Source organism: Callionymus lyra, chromosome 3, assembly GCF_982586985.1.
Source record: "Callionymus lyra chromosome 3, fCalLyr1.hap1.1, whole genome shotgun sequence".
Taxonomy (NCBI): domain Eukaryota; kingdom Metazoa; phylum Chordata; class Actinopteri; order Syngnathiformes; family Callionymidae; genus Callionymus; species Callionymus lyra.
This window is the reverse complement of record NC_141820.1, coordinates 38,668,930-38,680,753: the sequence shown is the minus strand read 5'-3', so window position 1 is coordinate 38,680,753 and position 11,824 is coordinate 38,668,930. Positions and strand designations below refer to the sequence as shown.

Here is an 11,824-nt window from a genome sequence, read left to right as displayed (position 1 = left end):
AAACAATATAGCTATTAATAATAATAATAAAAGTGTGTATTATAATTATGGTTACACTGTATGCTATTCATATATAGGTAAAAATCACAACCTTTTTTTATGTCATTGATACTTATGAATGTAAACATTGCCCTACCACATACACACCAATACACTTGGTGTTCTAAAGATAACAATATTAAATCTCAAGTCGTTTGCAAATATTTTATGAAAGAAGGAGGTTCTCATTTAAGACTGTTTAATTTAATTAATATAGTGAATTAATTTGTAGCTTTACTTTGACATCATTTCCGGCCACATCCACCATAGTAGGCTTTTCATAGGTGGAAACTCTAAATATTGTGGTTCATTTTTATTTATTGCTACGTTTTATTTCACACGTTTAGCCTCATTGCATGTTTTTCATCTTTTATTTAAAAGCAAGCTTAGCCGTCCCACTTATGTTAGCCACAACAGCTTGCAGAATTGTTTATTTTAATTTTTTTTTAACACTCTACGCTAACTTTATAAACATATACATATTAAACGCGAAATCTACTTTGTCTCAAAGTATTTCCACATTTGTTGGGCTACTGTCAAAATGAACTGGGTTGGAGGTTCAAGGTAAGTTATTTTTTACATGATATTTTTGCCTATATATTAGCCTAGCATTAGCTTGAACTTTGTTCTCTGTTACAGGAAGAGGTTGTTGATGAAAGATGACGCCAAAAGACAAAGAGTAGAAGAAATAAAATTGCAATAAAGGCGATATTTATAAAAATTAACTTTCATTTTTCTTAGGAATTTTTTGAAAAGAGAAAAATGCAGCAAAGGTTAGAGAAAATGGGGGTCACTGTTCATGGCTCTTCGACTGGCAGCACCTCTACTAGCATGGACATGGTCACTCTCTTTGTGGTCAACCAGATTGCATCAAAGAACAACAATAAAGGTAACACAATGTATATATTCTTCCTGAAGGAATTATTAGAATAGAAAATTGCAGATGTGAGGGTCCTTAGGTCTTTAGTGTTAACAGGTAATCTCTACTTATTTGTGGGTTACAGTAAAATGTGGAGATATCTGTTATTACAATTTTCTCTGAAAAACAATGTTTGTAAAAAATAAACAACAGAATATTAAAAAAGAAAGTATATATATTCCAAGTACTGCTGTCATGATGAAATGACTAATAATATTCTTCCCAGATCCTCCAAAAGTGGCACTTTTCGGTGGCAGAAAAGACTTAAGGAGAAAAGTAAACCAGCCTCTGGTCCTCCCAATGAGCCCCACATCTCCTTCAAAGCTCAGTCTGATGGACAGTCAGCATCATTCCAGGTAAACGGTACTGAACACAGTCAAAACATGTAATAACAAGTGAATTGACTATTCATGGAACTTATTTAGTTTGCAAGCACCACGAAAGAAGAAGAACATGATTCCCCAGGCATTCAAAAGTCAACAGGTAAGTCACCGCCATTTTAAAGATTAAAACAGACACATCAATGCATAGTGAATAGAATAGAAATAGAATAGAAATATCGAGAGTTAATGATGTTATATTCTGTAAGTATTAATTTATTTCTCACTAAGTGATGCTTACTGTATGGCTAATCATCAGGTCTCTTCAGAAAAGAAATGCATAATCTATTTTTACAAAATCATTAAACCAGTGACGGAGGAGCTAAATGTTTTTATAGGTTTGTGTATAATTTTGGACGGAGGGATACACCATGTTATATCATTTCTGTATTGTGTATTTGCAAGCTTTTAAAAAGTCACAATTGATAGAAAGGGGTATCATTTATCATCTCTAATGCAGAGACTTCTTAATTATCCTGCAATCCTGTAACTAATTCCTTGTTCTAACCAGTAAGATTATACTGTATAAAAAAGTTGTTTTTCCACTGTAGTAACAACTAAAATGTAGTTGAACTCGAAAGATACAAGCAAAATAATAAAAGACAGTGCTTCTGCTAAATGACACTAACATAGGTTGTCTTCTGTGTCTATAAAGCTGTCACCAGTTATAGAATCAGTATTCTCTGACATCACTGCTTCAGATTATCTCCCGTCCAGCCCTTTCTCTTCCAAATCACCTGCCTCTTCAGGTTAGATATAAAACTAAAATATCCTCTTATGGAGTTTGATTTATAATGCTGTTCAAATCTCCAGGAACATTCTCACTCCAATTAAACCCCCCACAGAGGAGTCAACAGTCACCCCTCTGTGATTCTTCACCCTGGGAAACATCTGGACTAGAACAGACCAAGGTAGCCTCCTCTCACACACCTGCACCTCATGTTTGCCTTTAAGACTCGTTGCTTTTCACAATGAATGAATTAATAATCGTTAGTAGATATATAAACTTCTGGACTTCTATATTAGTTTCAGCCCTTCTCTGAGCCGATGGGAATATGTGACGGAGATACATGGACGAGGAACTCTGACCTCTTCCAGCAACATTCAGCATCAGAAGTTCTGTTTGGAGAGCCACAATTAGAGTGAGAGTATTGACATATCAGAATTAGTAGCAGAAACCTTTTACCAGTGTTGTAAACACAATATAGCCTTTTTTGTCATGGCAGTACAGAATAAAATAATAAAAAAAGTTAACACAAAATAAGCAATAGAAAATCAGAACCAAGCACCAAAGCAGCCATTCTGCATTTAGGAAAGAACACACTGCAGAAAAGGAAAATAGGATATAGATTTATTTTAAACAGTTATTTAAAGAATCTCTTATGTTTAACTACTTTGAAAATGTTAATTTCAGACTTAATCCAGAATCTTTTTAATCTATTTAAAAGATCAACTTCTAATTGTTACAGACAGGACTGATGATGATCTTTAAATAAAATCAGAAATGTTTTCTACATGTGTTGCACAGTGTGGAGCAGGCACATGAAGTGGTAGTAGACTTTACCCACTACAAGAACTTGTACCAGGAGCCCACTCGGGATTTCATCAATGTACACGAGACAGACGATGAGCAGCCATTTGCCATGGATGTCTATAGAGACTTTTTTCATGGAGACACTGGACCTACTGGTAGCTAAGCGTTGTATATTTCAGCTTGTTTTTTTTTTTCTTTAATACTAGTTTTACACTTTTAGTAGCGCTAGTAGCTTCTGATTCTGGGACACCCAACGCAAAGATTGACACAAATAATGCATCGCCTTTGCCTCTCACACCACAGTATGTTTTAATTCTTGAACCATCATGAAATAATCGACTTTGATGTGAGATTAACTCGATTTTGTACTCTCGATCACCAGAACTGTGTCCGACACAAAGAGTATCAGAGAATCGGTAGGTCACCCTGCGTCCATGTGGTAGATAAGCAATTTTAAACCTGGCTATTGTTAAAAAAAAGCTTTACTTGCTCAATGGAGGTCAATTGAGGTCAATGGATCCCCTAAGGCGCAGACAAATAGTACTTTTAAGTATCCAAGAAATAATAATGTATTTTTGTGACAAAGTTTAAACATTTCCTGCGATATTATTAATTGTCACATTCATTCAATATTTTATTTTTCAGTTTATTGACACATCCAAACTAACTTGTGGTAAGCACAGCGGACAAATGAATTATTTGTCAATTAAACCTTGATAATATTGTTAAGATTTTTGCACCTTTTCAACAGAATGCAGCAATCAGAAAACAAACCACAGCTACCCATCACTTGCTAACTGTCACAGAGGGAGCTGCTCGAGTTCAGTTTCCAGCGATGTAAGTCTCTATCAAGCTCCTGTGTTACAAGATTATATGCAGTGACTGTATGCATGAATCATTACGCTATAGTCAATTCTAACTTGTGTGAGTCAATCAGTGTGCATAGTGTGAATGAGCTTAAAGAAGTCAAATAAATCAATACAAGTGTTTATAAATGCTGTGTGTATTTGTGTTCTGTAGGACAGCTGTCAGCCTGATGACCTAAGGTGTTGCGACCAAAACCTGCATTCATCTTTAAGTCAAAGATTCTGCTCCAAGAATCCTCGAAAGTCCACCAAGAGCAATCCAATGGATGATCCTCTACTGACTCCTAGTTTTCTTTCACTCACCTGCTCTGAGTGTAGAAGGACCACCAACCCACTGCAGGATACTGGTACTCAAACTGATGCTAATGTAGAAAAAAACGACGCTGAGACTCAATATGAGCTACACACTCCCGAGTCTATTTTGTGCCCCGCACATCTTGATGTGTCAATACCAGTATCAGCCACTGGGAGGCACACTGGTTACAAAGATGAAGACAGAAGCAAAGAGCCTCTTCAGAGCAGATTCGAGCAAGCTGACGTCTTTCCTCAGAGCAGAAGACCAATTCTGGAAGGAAACATCAACTCCTTTCAAGATCATGACATAGGTAATATTTGGAATCAATGAAATTGCCAGAAAAAAATCGAATCATGGCAAAAAAAAAATCTATCTCAAATAAACTAATAATTATTTTTATTTTAATTGCCCTCTTGAGAGAGAACATTTAAAGTTGACTAGCAGCTGCCTGCTCAGAAAAAGTATGGGTTTCCTCTTAGCACTTTGGTTCCCCTAAACAGAGGTTAATTGATGACAGAAGTTTGTGTGGTTGTAAGTGTTTGTGTCGGTTTACTGTCACATTGAAAGCCTATGTCACTCCGACAGTAAACCTTAGCACTGCCTTTATGTTCCTCATACATGTCCTCATCCATCTAATCCATCCATCCATCCATCCACAACTGTTGTTTCCCACCATAAATCAATGATACAAATTTTCTTATTTTCCTTTCCACATATCTCATGGTTTAGTCTTTGTGATCAAATAATGACAGACAGAAAGATAGATAGATATTGATGTCTAATGGGGCTTTTAGAAGCAATTAAGCATTTTATTCAATTAATTGCTTTCATTAAATACCCATATTGTCTATCAACTGACATTTATCAGGTCAGCTGCATGGACTTCCCGAAATGGAGAAAGATGAAAAAGTAAAGACATCAGCCAAAAGATGCCACCTGCTATCAGATGAGAGTGAAACGCTGCAGGACATCGCCAGCATCTTACTCCTGTTACATGAGAGGATGAAGGAGGAGTGACGCAAAAGTAAAAGAAGAAAGTTGGTGTGTTGTGTTGAATGTATATATATATAGTGTTAGGATAAGCATAATGAAATAAAGCCTCAAACTCTTCCTCTATTACATATTTATTTCATCCTCTTATACATATTCAAGTATCCATATAACTTTTACTAAATATAAATTTTAGCAAAACATCTACAGCTCTGACAATAATCAAATATACAACATGTCACTGTAATTTCTAACTTTCTCTATTGTAGAAACACTAGAACTAAAACTAAACACAGTAATATTTGATCATCACAATTCCATAATACTTTCAGTATAAAACTAGTTGATGTGGTAAAGATTCAAACTAAACTTTATGAACTAAAAAGTTGATAACAATTATAATCAGCCGAACATAAGCTGAAGAGGACATTTTTTTTCCGCTGACGTCAACAGCATTTTGCTACATAGAAACTTTATTTAACCAACAGTTGCACAAAAACAATTCAGCAAATTACGTTTTTGTACGTAAGGCTACAAAGGAAGACATAAATCATAAATCTGAAATACAAATCAATTCAAACAACACATGATATGATACATACCACTTTTTGGACTGAAAACAGCCTTGTAGGCACCTTTACAACACACAGGCACTATTATTAAAGTAGAGATACAAGATGAGTATACATTGTCTCACTTGTGCTGACTGACTGCAATGATACGATATGAGGAAGTGTTAAACAGAGGGATCAAATATAAACTTATTTCAGGTGAATAACTGGAATGACAACCTGTACAAGAGAGTGTTTACTTGGACCCACTATTTAACCCACTATTTAACTACACACATACACAGCTGAGCTTGTTCAGTGATACATCATAGAATTTTAGCATTTGCTTCATCACCCGTGTGCATCGTGAAAGCTATTTTTATGGATGTGTTAAAAAGTAAGTTTATGAACATGTATTATAGTCTTTAGGATTTGCCAACATGGAGAACCGACATTTTAGACACAGATTGTCAGCCCAGCAATGTACTTGTATTTAAAACTCTCCTGGGGATAGTTATTGAAATAATAACAGTTTTGTACATTAACACATGCAAAAAGTTTGTTGTGTAGGTTGTTAGACATCCAGGTGCTTTCACAATATTCACAAAAGTGGACCGCAGTTGGGTTAAAATAAAATGTTAAGAACACCTTGAATGTAAAAGACTCAAGGGCTTCCATGATGTATGAATGGGAGACTGACCAAAACACAAGAAGAAGAGTAAAAAACAAAGATGAAAATTAAGAAGTTTTGATTGAGAGTGACAAAGAAAAACAAGCTAAATAATTGTGTGTCAGAGGGAAAAGAAATCAAGCTATCTTTTTGGACAACCTTAGGTAGTAGGTATGTCAAACAATGAATGGTGGATATACCAAATAAAAGAGGAAGACATCAAATGAGGTCCATGGATGTGGTGAATGAGGTCTTCATGTGAGGATGATAACATTAAGAAAGATTTACTGACAGGGAATAACAGAAGAACAAATGTTTATAATGAAGTTGGATAGTTCACCCAAAATTCTGCTACAATTCAATTTGTTGTGTCTGAAGTCATGTTGTCATTGAAACACATTGCCAGTGTCAGTGAGTAGGGTGAGAAGAAAATGAGTGAAATTTTAATTTAATTTAATTTATGTGGCCTTATTTGCTTCTCAATATAAGCAACATTGTAGCACATTGATCCAGAGTCAAACAGAAATATAATAGACATATCAGCTATCGACATATTGTGCATCCATTTGGCTAACTTTTGTAACGGCTTGGACTGCTGCAGTGTAGTTTTGGGTTTGTAAGAGGTTAATAAAGGTGAGTGGTGAAACATAAATAGACTGAATGTGGACTAAGGCCTTACATTTGTCATGCCTTTTTAACATTTTATAAACAACCTCACAGGAATGTTCAAATATAAAACAAAAGTTAAATAAATAAATAAATCAGAGCTTCTAATTGGGAAATGTGTCACATTTACATCTCTGTAGTCTTTGTTGAATGCTTTACGACGGATTCCATCTATAGTCCATCACTGAACAATCTTACAGTTTAAAATAGAAAACAAAGATAGAACAAAAGTGGATTTCGACTCACTGTGAGCCATGTTGTCAGTGTGCTTTGCTACAAGCTTAAACAGCAATGAAAATCAATTAACAAAACAGATAATCAAAATAATTGAGTAACAGTAGCTCCTAAGATTCAAACTCCTTGAAATAGTTCACCAGACAGTTGTGTTTAGAACTATGTACATGCACAGTATTTTAAATGCACCTTTCCCCTGTTCATAACTCCAGAATGATGAATCTGATAAGGAGTCACATGACTGAGATTTCACTGTTTAAAAATGTGTTCGGAGAATCATGTTGTTGCAACCACCGTTCAAATACCTACCAGACATTCATTCATCTTTAGCTCGTTGCTGCAGAACAAGCTTGTTTTCCTGAAAGAGCTTTATAGAAAGTGACAGATTGACAGATCACAGACAGAGAAGAGGGATGTCCCCAGCTCACAAAGAGAAAGAAATCAAACCCTTTGCATTTTTAAGGAAGGAGTGCAACACCCACTCTAGTCCACGTCAGATGCATCGTTGTCTGATAGATGGTAGTTTGACCCTTTGACCCGGATGTATTCCACTTGTCGTCCCTCGTCTGAATCGGTCGCTCCGCACGAACACAGCTGATTTTCAAAGAGCGCCTCAATCTCCTCTAGACGCCTTGATTTCGTCTCGGGCAAGCAGCCGTAGATGAAGATAAAACCCATAAAGGCCAAACTTGAGTAAAGAAAAAACACCCCTGTGAAAAAAACAAGAAACTGGTTAATCTTTCAGATCAAATAGACCGATCAAGAAAGAAAAAAAGCAGTCAGCTTTATAATGTAGCTTAAGTACAGCTTCTCCACGCATACCACAAATAACGTTTTTCATCTGTTTAGGCATTAGAAGCATAGGAAACCTAGACTTAAAACAACTAACACGCACATATATACATTTAAAAGCCATTAATTAACCTCCAAACTGACTGTGGGCCAGGAAACAAGAGTTCTCGAAGGAACATGTAGAACATGAACCACAGTTTATTCATGTTCACTCTAAACCAAGAATTGCTTACACTTTGGATGCAGTTTATTGATGTGTAGCTGTAGCTTTGTCCACTAGTCCAACCATTTGTGAACTTATTTGTGTAGATTCTTTCGGATATCCCGCACTGAGCAAGATGAAACTATAGTATTGATGTGGTTTGAGATGCCTGCCTGTAAAACATTTCCACTTTTTCCATATAGTTCAGAAGTAAACCCCATTTCTGTTGCTGTGACAACCATTTCACTGGTTGCATGAAGAGATCGATCAGTTAACCTGCAGCATCTCAGGTTGCCTACAGTTTCTCCCGAAAGATCAATTCAAAGCCTCATGAAAGGTCACTTCCTGGCTAAAGAGAAACCTGCTGCTGTGCTGCATTGACTGAGGATGTATGGAAGAAGGTTTAAGGGAGGGGGGAAGGTAGTTGCTTGTTCCCTACGTAAGACTTGCTGAGGAAATTAATGCTATAAATACAACTCATGTCCATCTTACACCCACCATAGTAGGTGAAGTACTGAGCAAGGTGTAGGAAGGTCACGGAGACTAAGACGTTGAAGGTCCAGTTGACTCCAGCAGCACAGGCATTCCCAGTGCTTCTGGCCCACAGAGGATAAATCTCAGAGTTAATGGTCCATGGCATTGGACCCATTCCTGTGAAATAAAAAAAATATTTAATTACAGACTCACAACCAAAACTGTCACTTTCAGTGGCGGCCATTGTAAACAGAGTTAGTGTGTTGTTCCGTCTTGCTCGCAAAAAGTCAAAATTATAAGAAAAGATAAATCACATCATATGTAATGCCTAAAAGCAATGTTTTTGTCAGTATAAATTCATATATTGAAGTAAGAACTTGGTGTTGTTAGTGGTTATCATCAAAAATCATGGAACATGTCTAGATATCAGTTCTTAAATGAAACTTCAATTAAACAAACCTTTTTTTTAATCTTATTTTATTGTGTTGATCTTGTGCTGCCGCTTTTTATTGCGCTGATTTATTGTATTGTATTGTATTGTATGTGAATTTATAATTATTTTTTTTTACAAATTTTATTTTCATTTCAGACAAAAAAAAAAGACAGTAGTAACAAACAAACAAAAAAAATATATATATATATAGTAAATTATATTATATATGTAAAAGACAGAAAAAATAAAACCAACAGGACAATAAGAAACATCAAAACAAGAAAAACCAAGTGCCAGACCACAAAAGAGAAAAAATAATAATAATAATAAGTTAACATTTTCAATGCTGCAGAAAAAAAAAAAAGTATTTACAAGGAGGTCAGAGAGTTCACAGAACTCCCTCTAAAGGAACAGCAACAATAGGTGGCTTATGCTTCATTGTCATTTCCTGATAGCGTCCAGAAACGGTCCCCAGATCTTGACAAATTTCAAGTGTAAAATAGACATTGTGTATCTAATTTGTTCCAGATACAGGAGAGAAACCATATCATTGAGCCATTTTTTGAAGGAAGGTGGAGATGGTGATTTCCATTCACTCAGGATCACTCTCTTTGCAACAACCAGAGAGAAAGCTAGAGCTTGTTGCTGAGTGCTGGATAGATTAGAGGTTGATTCAGAACATCCCAAAACAACCAAAGCACCGGTCTGGATCACATTCACCTTGTATGCTTTAGAGAAAAAAATGAAAAACTCCAACCAATAAGATCTTAACCTGCAGCAAGACCAGAACATATGTCCGAGTGAGCCCTCTGACGTTGAACAGCGATCACATGAGGATGGAATGGCAGGGAAGATTCTGTTTAGCCTTGTTTTGGAATAGTGGAGTCTATGAGCGACCTTAAATTGAATTAATTGAAGCCTTGCATTTATCGAACAGAGTTTAATCCGGCTCAATCCCCTCGTCCACACATCGTCTGATATTTTCTCGCCCAAATCTTTTTCCCACGACTCTTTAATGTGCGACAAAGGGACCGCCTTGTAAAATAGAGACACAAGTAGTGAAATTAAATGGTTTGAAGTGGAGGATTTCCTCATTGTATGATGAAAAGTATGTTCTTTTGGCAAACGCTCGAAAGACTGAAATGATTTGCTGACAAAGTTCCGGATTTGAAGATATCTGAACCAGTGAGAGCTCGGCAAATTGAACTTTGACTGCAATTGAGCAAAAGAAGCAAATCTACCGCCAAAATACAAATCTTTGAAGGAACATAAACCTCTCTCAGACCACTCACTGAACACTGGATCCATCCGTCCTGGTTTAAAAGAAGAGTTATGGCAAATAGGTGTATAAACAGAGAGTTCTGACAAGTTTAGGACATTTTTAATTTGTTTTAATATTTTAAAGGAATTGAATAAGATGAAATCATTTTTTAGAACTCTGAGCTGAGGAATAGTATTTGAGAGTAAGATAGAAATGGGAGAAGTATTGAAATGAGAAAGTGTGATGTTAGTTTCAATAAGAGGCCATGAGGGGGCAGATGCGTCATTTGAATTTAACCCAGATGAAAATTGATTCCAAAAGATCCAGTTTCTGGCATTGCATGCCCAGTAATAGTGTCTGAACACTGGAAGAGCAAGACCCCCATCTGCCTTGGATTTCTGGAGATGTGCCTTACTTATGTGAGGAGGTTTGTAATTCCAAATAAAAGGTACTATGATTGAGTCAATTGTCTTAAAAAATGAGGAAGTGAGAAAAATAGGCACATTTTGAAAGAGATAGCTAAATTTGGGAAGTATAGTCATCTTAATAATGTTAACCCGACCAACAAGCGACAGTGGCAGGAGCTTCCATTTGTTTATTTTATTTTTTAATGCATTAATCAAATTTAAAAAATTGAATTTAAACAAAAACTTGGGTTGTCTTGTGACATTGATACCGAGATAAGTAAAATAATCTGAACTGATTTTAAAGGGCAATTTAGTCAAATAATCTGGATCCAAGTCCTTCGAGAGGGGCATCAAAGTGCTTTTGTCATAATTAATGGTAAATCCAGAAAGCTGGCCAAACTCTTTAATGAGATCAAGAAGGGATGGTAGAGACTCTGTTAATTTTGAAATTGTCAACACCACATCGTCAGCATAAAGGCCAATTTTAGATGTTACCTTCCCACATTCTATTCCACATATTTGGGGACAGGATCTGATCGCCACAGCCAGGGGCTCCAGTGCCAAAGCAAAGAGCATCGGAGAAAGACAACACCCTTGTCTGGTCCCTCGATTAAGATCGAAAGGAGTGTATTTATCGTAGTTGGTCAAGATACAGGATTTAGGATGAGCATAGAGAAGTTTTAAAATAGTTATAAATTTTTCGCCAAATCCAAACTTCCTCAGCACTCCAAACATAAATGTCCACTCTATTTGATCGAAGGCCTGTTGTGCATCTAATGATATTACTGCTGACTGTGGTTTTCCTGATGAGTACATGATATTTAGAAGACGCCGAGTATTTGAGACAGGATAGCGGTCAGGAATGAATCCAGTTTGGTCAGGATGAATTAGATTGCAGATGTGCTTTGATAACCGAGAAGACAAAACTTTGGCAATTATCTTCTGGTCGCTGTTTAAGAGGCTCAGGGGACGATATGAAGACATCTTTGTTGCATCTCTGTCTTTTTTGAGGAGTAAACAAATGTTTGCCTCATAGATAGAGTTTGGGAAGATGTTGCTCTTTACCGAACAGTTTATCATCCTCAGTAACAAGGGTGAGACTGCATCTATG

General features: G+C 36.3%; 2 protein-coding genes across 3 annotated transcripts in view; one reads left to right on the top strand and one right to left on the bottom strand.

Moving 5' to 3' along the window:
* Nucleotides 1-521: 521 nt before the first annotated feature.
* Nucleotides 522-5,125, top strand: redic1 (regulator of DNA class I crossover intermediates 1). Of its 2 annotated transcripts, none has more exons than XM_087787878.1 (15): nt 522-603; nt 679-718; nt 781-928; nt 1,197-1,314; nt 1,384-1,441; nt 1,994-2,087; nt 2,152-2,249; nt 2,365-2,480; nt 2,867-3,027; nt 3,093-3,174; nt 3,255-3,288; nt 3,518-3,545; nt 3,624-3,709; nt 3,893-4,343; nt 4,902-5,125. In XM_087787878.1, the coding sequence occupies exons 1-15, from the start codon at nt 581-583 to the stop codon at nt 5,048-5,050; spliced, it is 1,686 nt and encodes a 561-aa protein (XP_087644004.1). In that variant the 5' UTR covers nt 522-580; the 3' UTR covers nt 5,051-5,125. The 2 variants fall into 2 exon arrangements, with proteins under 2 accessions (XP_087644004.1, XP_087644003.1); XM_087787877.1 differs by having other exon boundaries at nt 1,185-1,314.
* A 48-nt stretch (nt 5,126-5,173) lies between these two features.
* LOC148084715 (proton myo-inositol cotransporter-like) overlaps nt 5,174-11,824 on the bottom strand; it is a 53,564-nt gene continuing 46,913 nt past the window's right edge. Inside the window, exons 9-10 of the mRNA XM_087787874.1 lie at nt 8,637-8,789; nt 5,174-7,854 (exon numbers count right to left, since the gene is read on the bottom strand). Coding sequence (XP_087644000.1) covers nt 7,628-7,854; nt 8,637-8,789 — 380 coding nt within the window. The 3' untranslated portion in view covers nt 5,174-7,627. The remainder of the gene's footprint in view (nt 7,855-8,636; nt 8,790-11,824) is intronic.